The sequence below is a fragment of the Mobula birostris genome, chromosome 6 (assembly GCF_030028105.1).
Source record: "Mobula birostris isolate sMobBir1 chromosome 6, sMobBir1.hap1, whole genome shotgun sequence".
Taxonomy (NCBI): Eukaryota; Metazoa; Chordata; class Chondrichthyes; order Myliobatiformes; family Myliobatidae; genus Mobula; species Mobula birostris.
Window position 1 is genome coordinate 165,311,745 of NC_092375.1, and position 16,234 is coordinate 165,327,978.

Sequence of the window (16,234 nt, forward strand, 5' to 3'; positions counted from 1 at the left end):
GCACATCTTCCCACCTTTAACTCTATCGGTCCTACCTTCACTCTTGTCATCCTTTTGCTCTTCACATAATTGAAGAATGCCTTGGGGTTTTCCTTTACCCTACTAGCCAAGGCCTTCTCATGCCCCCTTCTTGCTCTTCTCAGCCCCTTCTTAAGCTCCTCTCTTGCTTCCCTATATTCCTCAATAGACCCATCTGATCCTTGCTTCCTAAACCTCATGTATGCTGCCTTCTTCCACCTGACTAGATTTTCCACCTCACTTGTCACCCATGGTTCCTTCACCCTACCATTCTTCATCTTCCTCACCGGGACAAATGTATCCCTAACATCCTGCAAGAGATCTCTAAACATCGACCACATGTCCATAGTACATTTCCCTGCAAAAACATCATCCCAATTCACACCCGCAAGTTCTAGCCTTATAGCCTCATAATTTGCCTTTCCCCAATTAAAAATTTTCCTGTCCTCTCTGTTTCTATCCTTTTCCATGATAATGCTAAAGGCCAGGGAGCGGTGGTCACTGTCCCCCAGATGCTCACCCACTGAGAGATCTGTGACCTGACCCGGTTCATTACCTAGTACTAGATCTAGTATGGCACTCCCCCTGGTCGGCCTGTCCACATACTGTGACAGGAATCCGTCCTAGACAAACTTAACAAACTCTGCCCCGTCTAAACCATTGGAACTAATCAGGTGCCAATCAATATTAGGGAAGTTAAAGTCACCCATGATAACAACCCTGTTATTTTTGCATCTTTCCAAAATCTACCTCCCAATCTGCTCCTCGGTATCTCTGCTGCTACCAGGGGGCCTATAAAATACCCCCAATAGAGTAACTGCTCCCTTCCTGTTCCTGACTTCCACCCATACTGACTCAAAAGAGGATCCTGCTACATTACCCACCCTTTCTGTAGCTGTAATAGTAGCCCTGACCAGAAATGCCACCCCTCCTCCCCTTCGCCCCCCCCCCGTCCCTTTTAAAGCACTGAAATCCAGGAATATTGAGAATCCATTCCTGCCCTGGTGCCAGCCAAGTCTCTGTAATGGCCACTACATCATAATTCCATGTATGTATCCAAGCTCTCAGTTCATCGCCTTCGTTCCTGATGCTTTTTGCATTGAGGTACACACATTTCAGCCCTTCTACCTTACTACCTTTACACCATTTATTCTACCTCTCTTTTCTCAAGGCCTCTTTATATGTTTGATCTGGCTTTACTCCACGCACTTCTTACACTGCTCTATCTCTCTGGGTCCCATCTCCTTTGCAATTTAGTTTAAACCATCCCGAACCATGCTAGCAAATCTACCTGCAAGGATATTGCTCCCCCTCGAGTTCAGGTGCAAACCATCCAATCCGTGCAGGTCCCACCTTCCCCAGAAGAGATCCCAATGATCCAAAAATCTAAAACCCTGCCCCCTGCACCAACTCCTCAGCCACGCATTCAACTGCCATCTCCTCCAATTCTTACCATCACTGTCTTGTAGCACTGGCAGTAATCCTGAGAACGCCACCCTTGAGGTCCTGTTCTTCAGCCTTCTGCCTGGTTCCCGAAACTCACACTTCAGGACCTCATCCCTCTTCCTGTCTATGTTGTTGGTACCAATGTGTATCACGACTTCTCATTGTTTTCCCTCTCGTACCAGGATGTCATGCACCCGGTCAGAGCCATCCCGGACCCTGGAACCCGGGAGGCAACAAACCATGCGGGTGTCCTTCTCATGTCCACAAAATCTCTTGTCTCCTCCCCTGACTATAGAGTTTCCGATGACGACAGATCACCTCTTCTCCGTCCCACCCTTCTGCACCACAGGGTCAGATTCAGTGCCGGAGGCCCTGCCACCGTGGCTCACACCTGGTCGGTCGTCCCCACCAACAGTATCCAAGACAGTAAACTTATTATTCAGGGGAATGGCTACAGGGGTGCTCTGCACTACCTGTCTACTCACCTTCGCTTTCCCCCCTCTGACTGTCACCCAACGACCTGTTTCCGGCAGCCTGGGTGTGACTACCTCCCTGTAGCTCTCATCTATGACTGCCTCATTCTCCCTTATGAGTCGAAGGTCATCCAGCTGCTGTTCAGATTCCTTACACGGTCTTCCATTTCGCCCAGCCGCATGCACTTCTGGTAGATGTGACTCTGCGGGAGAGGGGAGTTCCCCCAAGACTGCTACATCTCACAGGAGAGGCACATCACCGTCTCAGGAGGATTTGTAAAGACTAACTGGGAACAAGCTCGTCCTCCGCCTCTTCTCGTCAAAGCCTCAAAGCTCCACTCCTTCACTTGCCCACTCACTCACTGGCCACTCTGCTCGAGCTACCCCTCTATTGATCTGTTTGAGTTTTTCAAACTGCTTGGTCACCTGACCTCGATTGCCCAATCAGCTGCTTTCTGCTGAGTCTGAGCTATTCAAATCTTGATTGACTTGATTGCACAGTCCAACTGCCAAATCTGCCAGAATCTCTAACTTCTACAAAACTTCTGATCACACAATGTAACCATCTTGGTCTAAGTATCTTACTTTGATAAGTTATTGCCAAACAGATAACATCCACAGCCCCTTTAAAACAGTCTTTACCATGCCACAAAAAAATGCCTATCATTGGTTGTTCTAAAATGTCAACCCCACATCGGAGCCTGCATTCTCTTTCCCCAGTCAGTAAAACAGGCAAAAGAGAAAACAATTCTTTCACCAACTTCACGGACCACATTGTTCAGCTCCTGTCAGTTCCACATCACACATCTCAAGCTTTGGTTTTAATTATTTCCCCAGTTTCCCATTCAGACAAAATTACATAGATGCTGCCAGACCAGATGAGTTCATCCAGCATTTTGTGTGTATTGGGCATTTCCCTTTTTCCTTGCCTGAAGCTGATATTTTGATTCATACATAATTAGTTACCACACCTGCACAATATCATTCTACAACCTTAATATCCCTTCTTCCACTATGAAAAAATGTCTTCTTCACCTGTTAATGAAAAATGAGCAAAACTGATGCTGGAAATCTCAAAGAAAACTGAAAATGCTGGGGGAAAAACAGTAGGTAAAGAAAATCTTTAAAGGGCAATCTGCTTTTGAAAGTTAACATTTCAATTTAAGGACCCTTTGGCAGAACCAGAAAGAGAAAAATAAGGTAGTCAAGGTATTAGAGAAAATGGGGGATGTCGACCAATGGACCAAAGGAAATTTCTCAGACTATACAACGTTTGCAACGCATTACTCAAACAAAGAAGTTTAATTCATTGTTAACACTCTAACTACTATATAGTTTCACCCTATTAAAGAAGTACCCTTTGTTCTACTAATCTCTCCTTACCTCCTCTGCTAATGCATATAAGGAATTTAAAATTACATAGAGTCAAAACTAGAAAATTATTGACATGATTAACATAATTCTCATCCATTGCTATCTTACTGTTTTGATTATAATCTCATTGAACTGCATCAATGATCTGAAACTTAAATCTGCTTCTCTTTCCACAGCTGTTGCCCAACATGCTGAGTGCTTTGAGCATTTACTGTTTTCATTTCACATCCTGGCAGCTACTGTTTTGTTTGACTATGTGGTCATCTTTTTCTTTTCAACTAAGCACACCAGCGTGCACATATATATATGGATAATCCTGATAGAGGTGTCTCAGCCCAAAACATTGACTGCTTATTCCCACTCCACGGATGCTGACTGACTAGCTGAGTTCCTCCAGTATTTTAGGTGTGTGGCACATGTATTTGTCAATTACACAGCCATTCGACTTCACTGGCTTCCTATATTTTCACAGACTCCTTCTTGATATCAACTACACCCCTACTTCCATGCCACAGATATTTCTGAATTTTTTTTGTGTGCAACTCCTGTGGTGGTGAATAAAAATGACAAGAGCCTATCTTGCATATATACACGCACTTTTAAAAATCTCCATTGCCACAAAAAGATAAAGAGAATTCTTATACATACATCGACGAGAAGCATTCTCTGCAACACTGGCATTGTCTTCAGAAATAGTGTCACTAACATCGCTAACGTATGATTCATCATCGGATCCCTAGGGTCATAAAGAGTAACATTTGATTTCTTTTATAACGAACCCAAGTCACGGCTGGAATTGATTCCAGAAGTTCAAATATAACTGATTTTTTGCAGAGAAAGAACTCAATTATCACTGCAGCTTGACTGACATGCTTGAGAAAAAAAAAGGTTAACATGCTGGCTTTTCTTGGGCAGTACACTTCTGAAGTGAACAGATTCTAGCCAGAGTTCAGAGGGCTACTGAAGTTTTAAAATACGTTGTCACACTCTAAGTGTGTCAGTAAGTAACATACCCTGTTCCAGGGACATGAGATAGTGTGGTGCAGTACCCTATTACAGAAATAGTATAACATAAACAATATCCCGATGAAGAGTCTTGACCTGAAATGTCATCTGCTCCTTTCCCTCCTTAGGTTCTGCCTGATCTGCTGAGCGCCTCCATAACTCTGTACATGTTACTCATGAAGTGCTCATATCTAAATGACTTGTTATGCCCGAAAGAACAGGCAAACTCAAACCTTCCACTGAACTAAGAAAGAGAACCTTGTGCAAGTTAAAATTAGACAGTATTTATCTTTAAATAAGTGTTTAATCTCTTTTATTAACAATATTCAGCAGGCTGTGTGTTAAAGCTGGGTGGCGGTGTGAAATGTGAGGAGGATGTTATGAGAATGCAGAGTGACTTGGACAGGTTGGGTGAGTGGGCAGATGCAGTTTAATGCGGATAAATGTGAGGTTATCCACTTTGGTGGCAAGTGGAGGAAGGCAGATTACTATCTGAACAGTGTCAAGTTAGGAAAAGGGGAAGTACAACGAGATCTAGGTGTCCTTGTTCATCAGTCACTGAAAGTAAGCATGCAGGTATAGCAGGCAGTAAAGAAAGCTAAAGGCATGTTGGCCTTCATAACAAGGGGAGTTAAGTATAGGAGCAAAGAGGTCCTTCTGCAGTTGTACAGGGCCCTGGTGAGACCACACCTGGAGTATTGTGTGCAGTTTTGGTCTCCAAATTTGAGGAAGGACATTCTTGCTATTAAGGGAGTGCAGCGTAGGTTCATGAGATTAATTCCCGGGATGGCGGGACTGTCATATGTTGAAAGATTGGAGCGACTGGGCTTGTATACACTGGAATTTAGAAGGGTGAGAGGGGATCTGATTGAAACATATGAGATTATTAAGGGATTGGACACACTAGAGGCAGGAAACACGTTCCCAATGTTGGAGGAGACCAGAACCAGAGCCCACAGTTTAAGAATAAGGGGTAGGCCATTCAGAATGGAGTTGAGGAAAAACTTCTTCACCCAGTGAGTTGTGGATCTGTGGAATGCTCTGCCTCAGAAGGCAATGGAGGCCAATTCTCTAGATGCTTTCAAGAAAGAGTTAGATAGAGGTCTTAAAGATAGCGGAGTCAAGGGACATGGGGAGAATGCAGGAACGGGGTACTGATTGTGGATGATCAACCATGATAACGGTGAATAGCAGTGCTGGCTCGAAGGGCTGAATGGCCTACTCCTGCATCTATTGTCTAAAATCCCACGCCAAAGACCAGTATGAACATTACATTGGTATTCTAGGGAGATTGCCTTTTAAGATACAACATTTTAGACAATATATGCTATGCTGTCTCCCTCCACCCTCTTCATCCCACGTTTAAGGTCCCCAGCACAATTTGGAAAAGGTAGAGGATTTATATAGTCTCCTGGCCAACAGGCACTTTCAAACAACACAGATGAAAACAGATTACTGAGCTTGCAGGGTATTGTCCACACTTTAACAGTGACAAAACTTCAAAAGGTACTTCATTGACTGCAAGGCAGTGTTGGAACATTGTGAGATTGTGAAAATGGAGTGTAAAGGCAAACAATTTTATCACTATTCTAAAAACAATGCAAAAGGTTGAGATTCCAGACTTAAACTTCTAGGCCCCTCCAAAAAGTTTTATAAGCACAAAAAGTTACAATGGTTTTGCTGTACCTCATTCTCTGAAGAGCTTGCTGACAGAAGTACTTCTTGAGCATCAAAAAATTCCGAAACTGATTCAGACATAGAGAGCCTGCTCCCATTAGAGTCCTGCTGTGACAATGGGATAGTGACATGAATCTTGTCGCTTGGCTGAAAGTTTAAAAAAAATCAAAAAAAGGCTGATTTTGTTTTTAAAATTTTATGTTTAGTAGATTCAAATTCAAGACGACGATCGGTTTAAAGTCTGACGGAGATCTTAATAGCAAATATTTCTTATATTCTGTATTCTGAAGAAATATCTCATGTCAGAATACTGCATTCCACAATCCTATGAAGACATGATTATGATCCAGTTTGTTAGATAAATGGACAGTTTCCAAGTTAATCCAATACCAGGTAATCTTGAGCTCTAAACCACCAGAATAATGCAGCAAATCCAAAATAAAGTAGTAGTAGTATTAACTTCAGTGTTAATGAATTGGCTGGCAGAATCACGGGGCAGCAAAATGAAGTCATAGAGTGAAAAAACATGGACACAAGACCCGCAGCCCCGTGAGTCCATGTCGGTCATGGAGCCCAGCAAGGTGGACCCAACTTCCAGCATTCAGCCCCTATATTTGGCCCTGAGCCCTGCCCCTCCAAGTACTTACCTATGTGCTTCTTAAATGATACTATTGTACCTGCTCTAGTTACCGCCTCTGAAAGCTCGTCCTGTATACTCTGTGTGAAAATGCCCCTCAGCTCCCTATTAAATCTTCTCCCTCTCATTTTAAACTTGCATTCTCCAGTTTTGGACACCCCTACCCTTGGGAAAGGACCTTATAATTATAAGGTCCTTTCCCAAGGGTAGGGGTGTCCAAAACTGGGGAATTATAATCTCGTAATTATAAACGTAATTATAAACCCTTGTAGTTTGCCCCCTCCAAGCTATAAGGATCTAGCCTGCTCAACTTCTCCCTTTAATTCAAGCCCCCTAGTTCTGACAACACGCACATAAATCTTTTCTGTGGTCTTTCCAGTGTAACCACATCTCTTGTATAACAGGGGGACCACATTGTACACAGTGCAGCCTTGTCAATGACTTCCACAACAGCAACTCTACGTCTTGACTGATGAAGGCCAGCATGCTAAACGAATGCCACTTTCAATGAGCCCCTAGATCCTTCTCTTCCATTACATTCACTCTTGCCTTACTATTCATAGTGCAAGTCCTACACTGATTGACCTTTCCAAACCTGTATCACCTCACACTTAATCTGTATTAAGTCCATCTAGCACTCGTCAGCTTATTTACCTAACAAGATCCTCTTGAAATCTATCATGACTTTCTTTACCATCACCAACACTTCCTAATTGACTGTTATTTACTGATTAAGCCTTGTGCATTTGTATTCAAATCATTTATATAAACAAACACAAGAAAATCTGCAGACGCTGGAAATCCAAAACAACACACACTAACTGCTGGAGGAACTCTGCAGGCCAGGCAACATCTATAGAAAAGATGTTGTTTTGGACATCTTTGATGTTGATGTTGTTTTTAATGTTTCAGGCCAAGACCCTTCATTAGGAATGGAAAGGAAGGGAAGAAGACAGAATAAGAAGGTGAGGCGAGGAGGAAGTAGTACAAGGTGGTAGGTGATAGACTGAACCAGGAGAAGGGGAGGGGTGAAGTAAAGAGTTGGGAAGTTGATTGATGAAAAAGGTAAAGAGCTAGAGGAGGGTGAATCTGATAGGAGAGGATAGAAGACCATGAAAGAAAGGGAAGGAGGAGCAGCAGAGGGAGGTGATGAGCAGGTAAGGAGATAAAGTGAGAGAGGGAAACAGGAATGGGGAATGGTGAGGGGAGGAATTACCGGAAGTTCGAGAAATCTGGTTCTCACTCAATAATTTCTCCTTTGGTCTTTTGGCTCCTCTCACTTCCTTCAAGCTTGGACAAAGGAGCGGTAGAGGATGTCATTTGCTTGGATTTTCAGAAGGCATTTGATAAGGTGCCACACATGAGACTGCTTAACAAGATAAAATCCCATGGTATTACAGTAAAGATACTGGCACGGATAGAGGAACGGCTGACAGGCAGGATGCAGCCAGTGGGAATAAAGGGGGCCCTTTTCTGGTTGGCTTCCAGTGACTAGTGATGTTCTTCAGGGGTCAGCATTGGGATCACTACTTTTCAAGTTATTCGTCAGTGATTTGGATAATGGAATTGATGGCTCTGTCGCAAAGTTCGCAGATGATACGAAGATTGGTAGACGGGTAGGTAGTGCTGAGGGAGCAATGCGATTGCAGCAGGACGTGGACAAATTGGAAGACTGGGCAAAAAAGTGGCAGATGGTATACAGTGTTGGGAAATATATGATAATACATTTTTGTAAAAGGAACAAAAGTGTAGATTATTATTAAAATGGGGAGAAAATTCAAACATCAGAGGTGCAGAGGGACTCTGGAGTCCTCATCCAAGATCCCAGAAGGCTAATTTACAGGTTGAGTCTGTGGTAAAGAAGGCAAATGCAATGTTGGCATTTATTTCACGGGGAATAGAATATAAAAACAAGGAAATACTGCTGAGGCGTGAAAAGGCACTAGTCAGGCCGCACTTGCACTAGTGTCAACAGTTGTGGGCCTATTTCTCAGAAAGGATGTGTTGTCATTGGAGAGAGTCCAGAACAGGTTCACAAGGATGATCCTGGGAAACACAGGTTTAAGGTGCTGGGGAGTAGGTACAGAGGTGATGTCACGGGTAAGTTTTTTTTACTCAGAGAGTGGTGAGTGCGTGGAATGGGCTGCTGGCAACGGTGGTGGAGGTGGATATGATAGGGTCTTTTAAGAGACTTTTGGATAGGTACATGGAGCTTAGAAAAACAGAGGGCTATGGAGAAGTCTAGTAATTTCTGAGGTAGGGACATGTTCGGTACAACTTTGTGGGCTGAAGGGTCTCTATTGTGCTGTAGTTTTTCTGTTTCTATGAATGAAGGGTTAACATTTGAGGAGCGTTTGGCAGGTTTGGGCTTGTACTCACTGGAATTTAGAAGAATGTGGGAGGATCTCATTGAAACCTACTGAATGTTGAACTGACTCTAGATAGGGTGGATGTGCAGAGGATGTTTCCTATGGTGGGGGTATCCAGAACTAGAGGGCAGGGCCTCAAAATTGAGGGACACCCCTTTAGAACAGAGGTAAGGAGGAAATGTTTTAGCCAGAGAATAGTATTCTGTGCAATGCTCTGTCACAGACCGTGTGGAGGCCAAGGCTGTGGGTATATTTAAGGCAGAGTTGATAGTTTCCTGATCAGTTGGGGCATCAAAGGATATGGCGAGAAGGCAGATGTTTGGGGCTGAGCAGGATCCGGGATCAGCCATAATGGAATGGTGGGGCAGACTCAACAAGCTGATCGGCCTAATTCTGCTCGTATGTCTTATGGTCCCCAGCTCTGCCTGCATTTTGTTGGCTATGTGGAACAGACCATGTTCCAAGCCTACACTGGTATCCCAACTCTTCTTACACTACATCCATGACTGTATCGGTGCTGTTTCCTGCACCCATGCCGAACTTGTCAACTTCAACATTTCATCCATCTTCCACCCTGCCCTCAAATTTACTCGGTCCATTTCTGACACCTCCCTCTCCTTTCTTGATCTCTCTGTCTCTATTTCTGGAGACAGTCTATCTACTGATACCCTTTATAAACCCACTGATGTCTGCTCTAAAAAGTCACCCTTTACCACTCTATCACTTGTAAAAACATCATCCCTTCTCTCAGTTCCCCCGACTCCACGACATCTGCTCTTTGGATGAGGCTTTTCATTCTAGAACTAATGAGATGTCCTCCTTCTAAAGGGGCTTCCCTTCCTCCATGCACAAAGAATGCTGACTCCTTCTAATCAGATTCTTGCCTATCCAAATGCTGGTAGATCCTGTCCCTCAGAATTCTCTCCAGTAAGTTCTCCACCACTGATGTCAGGCTGAGCAGTCTGTAGTTCTCTGACTTCTGCTAATTATCCTTTCTAAACAATGGAACCTCATTAGCCACTTTGTAAAGTCACAGGAGTCATGGAACACTACAGCATAAAAACAGGTCCTTCGGCCCATCTAGTCCATGCTGAACCATTAATCTGCCTAGTCCTATCAACTTGCAGCCAGACCATAAGCCCTCCATACCCCTACCATACAAGTACCTGCCCAAATTTCTCTTAAATGTTGAAATCGACTCCACAACAATTACAAGTAACATTTTTATTTGTAAAATATCCACAGTGCCAAACAAGTCTTGCTTGCCTGTAGTGAAATTGTCACATTGAATTTCAAACACCATTTCCTGCACCATAAAATTAAATTTGTGAGGGAAAAAAAAACAACCCAAGGCATTGATGGTCACCTCTTTAATTTTAAAAGTTGCAAAACAACATTGCAAAGACTTTCCAAGCACCAACATTGGGGAAAAATGGAGCTGTTCTATAGGCAGATTGACGTCACAGAGTTAGTCTAGAATCAGTGTCTAGACATATCAAAAACTCAGGCAGTGGCATACTGTGCCCAAAACTTTGAGTTTTAAATAAAAACAAAATTGCATTGGAAGGAGAGATGAATTGATAAACACTGGGAAATTAGATTGTAAAGGATTAGATAGAAAAGTAATCGCAAGCATTTAGAGCATTTATATTTCTTTCTAAAGATAAATATTCCATGGGAAATGAGATCCTTCCTGGCTTCAGACATTAATAGTATTAGCAGAAGCTTATAAACAAACAGAAGAGCAACCTTGAGAAGAGAGAATTTTTTTGAAAAGCAATTGAAAAAATTATTAAGAGGGATAAAAATAGAATATACGTGTGAGGAACAAATGCACAGTCTTTAGGAGCCTGTATAAAGACAGTAGTGGAAGAAAAGTTTATTCATTTCCTTGGGTAGCAGCAGTTGACATAGGAGACATAAGACACAGGAGCAGAATTAGGCCATTCAGCCCATTGAGTCTGCTCCACCACTCAACTGATTCCTCATCCCACTCAACCCCATACGCATGCCTTCTTGCCATATCCTTCGATACCCTGATCGATCAGCAAAGTATCAACTTCCACCTTAAATATACCCACGGACTTGGCCTCCACCACAGTCTGTGGCAAAGCATTCCAGAGATTCACCATCCTCCAGCAAAAAATAATCCTCCTTATGTCTGCTCTAAAAAGTCACCCTTTAATTTTGAGGTTGTGGTGGGGGCTCTGGATACCCCCACCATAGGGAACATCCTCCCCACATACACTTTATCCAGTCCTTTCAACATTCAGTAGGTTTCAATGAGATCCCCTGCATTCTTCCAAATTCCAGTAACTACAGGCCCAAAGCTGCCAACTCATCAGTTACTTTTTTGCCCATTCTTCCAATTTGTCCAAGTCCTGCTGCAATCACATTGCTTCCTCAGCACTACCTACCCCTCTATCCATCTTCGTATCACCCACACACTTTGCCACAAAACCATCAATTTTATTATCTAAAAAGTAGCAGTCCCAATACTGACCCCTGAGGTACACCACTAGTCACTGGCAGCCAATCAAAAAAGGCCCCCTTTATTCCCACTGGCTGCCTCCTGCCTGTTAGCCATGTATATTTCCTGTATATCCTTGCCTGCATATTTCCTGTAACACCATATAATGCAGCATTAGAAAACTCGGGAAATGTTGAACAAATATTTTGTATTTACCACTGCAGAATACCACAAAAAAACTGATGAGGCACACCTGTATTCATAAGAGCTTGGAAAATTTTATATAGGTAGTGGGCAATAGGAGAAAGGGAAGGAGGAGCACCAGAGGGAGGTGATAGGCAGTTGAGGAATGGGAATAAAAGAGTAATTTTCAAGGTGGGAGTTTGCAATTAGTCAGGTGGGAAGGGGTCATTATTGGGGCCACAGCTGTCCACTGCCTATCAATAATCTGGATGACAGACATGATGACAAATGCAGGTGTAATATAGAGTTGCATAACACAGACATATCTTCAAGGTCTAAGTAATGGAATGGGTGAGGAAATGGCAGATGGAATCTTGCATATACCACATATATATTTTCATTGACAGAAGTGACAGAAAAAGAAATGTGCATTTTAAAATGGCTCACTGTTCAGTTAGTTTTCAGAGGGACTGGGTGATATTTTATGTGAATTATTGAACGTTAACATACAAATACAGTAAAGAATTAGGAAGTCAAAGAGTACGTTGGCCTGTATTGTAAGATGATTAACTGTGATTATACAGGGCATAGTGAATCTGCACTTGGAAAATTGTAGACACAAGAAAGACTGCAGATGCTGGAAATGTGGAGTGAACAGAAAATGCTGGAAGAACTCAGTGGGCCAGGCAGCATCCATGGAGGGAAATGTCTCAAGTCAAGGTGCTGCCTGAACTGATGAGCTCCTCTAGCATTTTGTGTGTTGCATTCGAGAAACTGAACATTGTTCTGCTATCTACACCAGTTGTACTCCTGATCGAGTCATCCAACTGATTATTGGAATTTGGAAATGGGGTGCAGAGAAAAATTCCAGGGTGGGGCCTAGATCCTCTAGAGCACTGAGAGACAATCTTACCGAAACATACAAGATTCTTATCAACTTTTCAGGTTAGATCATCATAATCATGCCAAGTGTGGATTGGACAGATGAATTCCAAAGGTGATGGTGGGAGTGACTTGATTGCTTTACTGCTTCCATACAAGGTCAGAGTAGGAATACTCATTAATGATTGCATAATGTTCTATTCTATTCGCAGCTCCTCAGCAAATGATGCAGAATATGCTTGAATGCAGTAAGTCTTGGAAAATCTTTCAGGCATTGCCAAGTCATGACTACCTCCATTAAGACAGTGACTAGTCATTTACCATAGAAGTTCCACCACTGATGAATTCCCTACCGCTAGTAGCCTGGGTCAGCCATATATGCGCTGGTGCTACAAGGGCAGGTTAGAGGCTGGGAATCATGCAGAGGGGGTGTCACCTCCTAAAGGGTTAAAACGTCAATTTTTCAAATGGTTTCTCAACTAATCACTGATGCAACCACTGTCAGGTGGAACAGCACACACTGACGTACTGATGAAAAGTCTCAGCTAGTAACATCAATTGTTTATTCCTCTCCACAGGTACTTCCTAACCTGCTGAGTTCCTCCAGCATTTTGTACATGTTGCTCAAGTCTAATTGTTATTTCTCTTTCTCAGTTCTGACAAAGCATCTTTCGTCCTGAAATGTTTCCTTTATTTCTCTTCCCATAGATGTGCTCTGCTGAGTATTTTCAGCGTTTGTTTTCATTTTAGATTTCCTGTATTTGAGTTTTTAAAAAATTTTCACCTAATAGAGATTTACTTGCTTGCATAGTCGAGGATTTAATTATTTGTTAAAGGCACGGAAAGAGCGGTGTAATCAAAGTCTGAAGGAGAGATAGCTTTAACTTGGCTCTAAATTTAACATGCTGCATGGGTTTTCCAGAACTTGGGAAAGTGACCAGGCAAAATAGGCTGGCAACAATCCATACAGTTATTCAAACTTGTCACTCTTCCACCCGAAGCAGCTGGTGTATGAGCCCTCTTTAGCAAGTGTTCGACAGAGAGCAATGTTGCAATTTTCAGTCTTTAAGGTTTTCAACTGACAAGACCAGATTGTGATGTTTGCTGGACATGTCTGACAGATGACAGATGAGATCGACCATCATCAGTCACAGTAGCAATGGCAAACGAGGTGTGGCAGGATTAGTATCAACAAATGACAGGTGTGAGAGGTGAGAGAGGCACACGAAAGAGATGAAGGAGGCCTTAACCACGTCACAAGATCTACAGTCTATCACCCCAAACTTTCTCACCTTTCTGGACATTTCTGGTAGGCCATAGCCAAGACAAACAAGGTAGGTAGATTTTTTTTTATTAAGTCGGGGGCTGACAATAATACCTACTCCACTAATGATAGCAAATAAAGAAAATGAGCAAATGGATACATCTCCCTCACTAGATTCCCACTGGTACAGGGTATCATACCTGGCACTGCAAATAATACAAACTCTGGACTTTTTGTAAAACACAAGCTACGTCCGATTATTAAGCAACAGCTAGTGCACAACCTCATGAACAGATCCAGCAAGGCTTGCACTAGCACATACACGTGCAGCCACGAAGACTTCAGACCCAAACCTTGCATCGTTTTGGTTCAGGAAACAAACTCAGGGGCTGACAAACAGATATAAAGGGAAACGCCCTTCCAATCTTGGTCATGCCACCTTGAAAGGAACTCACTAACAAAAGTAGCATAGCCACCAAAAGCATCACTGAGCAACTACTGAAATGTTGAAGCTGTGATTCATGAGGCTTGGATAGATCTGAAAACGTGCTTCGTTCTGCACTTTCTAGAGTGTCCAGATGACAAAAGCACGCTATATCCTATATAGCACTGTGTTGCAAAAAAGAACTGTAGCTGAAGACGACAGAAACCCCTCACTGATCTTCTGACAAGAATAAAATGGAGGAAAACAACTGCAGGAAGAAGTTGTTGGAGCATCCATCAGCTGAGGATCTTGTCACAACAATGCTCAGAATATCAAGGCTTGCTTAATATAATGAAGTTACAAAAAGCATAAAACACAAACGAAATCCTGTTTTCTACACCAGGGATAACCCCATTGTACATTAAGTGCAGCTGAAAACTTGCGCTGTTGGGATGTGCATCAGAGCCTCTATTTTGAAACACACAATCAAAAGTAATGGTTTCAACTGAGTTTTGACAACAAGATTCACAAAGTAGTCCATAGACAGGATCAATGTCCACACCACAAATGATCACTTTCTTGGACCTACAATTTTCTCTGTATACTGTACCTGGGAAAGAGTTCTCCTAAGAGTGAAGAACTGAGAACTGTGGCCAGAATGTTCTTGCTCCAAGAGCATTTGCTTCAACTTCTCCTTTTCGATTGCTACTGTGTTGAAGGCAGACTTTAAAAGACACTGCACTGTGGGAAAACAGAGAAAAATACTACAGAGAGTAAAAATGACAGAAATATCCAGTTCCATTTTGCTAGTTTATTTATACAAGATTACTTATAGTACCAGCAGAAATTACTCAGGTAACTTTTGTGGCTAGCTTGGAATCTGTCCATAGGGTATGGCTATGAGAATCCATCAGCGACGTAAACTACTCAACAGTAGTCAGACCCAATACCTCGGTCCTGACAGGCTTAAAAAAAATACTGAAGCTGTGCAATGTAAAGCTAATGATTGTGTAAAATTATCAGAGGAAACCAATAAAAATCAGCTAAAAGATGCAGCTGACTACAAAATATTACATCAGATAAATCTAAACTAAATGGATTGTTCTAATATTTCTCAGATTTCTTCCAATTCAGAAACAATGAAAATTTAAAGATCTTCATTTGGGCCAATAAAGTATCTTCTTATTTATACTATTCAAGGTGTTTATATTTTCTGAAGAATCTTAATGTTAGCTGTAAAATCTGGTTATTATTTTAGCCTTCACTCACTTGGTTAGTGGTGCAATATTATCATTTGATCTTTATTCCTGTAGGGCAAACAGATGATGGCAACGTACATTTATTTCATATTATTAAACAATGTTATAATTTTAATTTTTTATTGAAAGTAATAGCTGGGTGCACACATGCACCCATATTTTCCTGAAATAATTATTTTGTGATGCAATCTATATATTTCATTATTGATCCGCTTCAAGTAATATTTTATAAAATTAACAGAGGCCAAGAAAAAAAAAGCATCATTACAATATTCTATTAATTAATCCATAACATTTCTTGGCAGGGCAGAGAATCTATTTATTTCGAGATACAGTGTGGAACAGGGACTTCTGGTGCAACAAACCACCTCGCCCAGCAACCCAACCTAATCACGGGACAATTTACAATGCCCAATGAACCTCCTGGCCAGTACAGCTTTAGACTGTGGGAAGAAAGTGGATCACCCATTGGAAGCCCACATGGTCATGGAGAGAACGTACAAACTCCCTGCAGAGAGCACCAGAATTGAACTCTGAACTCCAGTGCCTCCAGCTGTAATCAAATTCAAGTTTAAGTTTATTGTCATTCACTTGTACACATGTATACTGCCAAACGAAACAATATTCTTTTGGACCAAGGTGCACAACACACTACATGGAACTCACACATGTCACACATTAAGTAATATTACCACAAATAAGCTAACAAATAAAAAGGTGCATTGGCCACACTAGTTAAAATGTGAACAATAT

The 16,234-nt window shown here is 42.1% G+C and overlaps 1 protein-coding gene across 5 annotated transcripts in view; it reads right to left on the bottom strand.

The window, feature by feature from the left end:
- The window catches only part of osbpl6 (oxysterol binding protein-like 6), a 168,459-nt gene that overhangs the window by 48,868 nt on the left and 103,357 nt on the right, over positions 1-16,234 (bottom strand). For 4 of the 5 annotated variants that reach the window (XM_072261786.1, XM_072261784.1, XM_072261785.1 and 1 more), the window contains 3 exons: positions 14,833-14,963; positions 6,003-6,140; positions 3,960-4,047 (listed from right to left, as the gene is read on the bottom strand). In XM_072261786.1, the coding sequence (XP_072117887.1) occupies positions 3,960-4,047; positions 6,003-6,140; positions 14,833-14,963 (357 nt within the window). The remainder of the gene's footprint in view (positions 1-3,959; positions 4,048-6,002; positions 6,141-14,832; positions 14,964-16,234) is intronic. The other variant, XM_072261788.1, reaches the window with a different exon arrangement.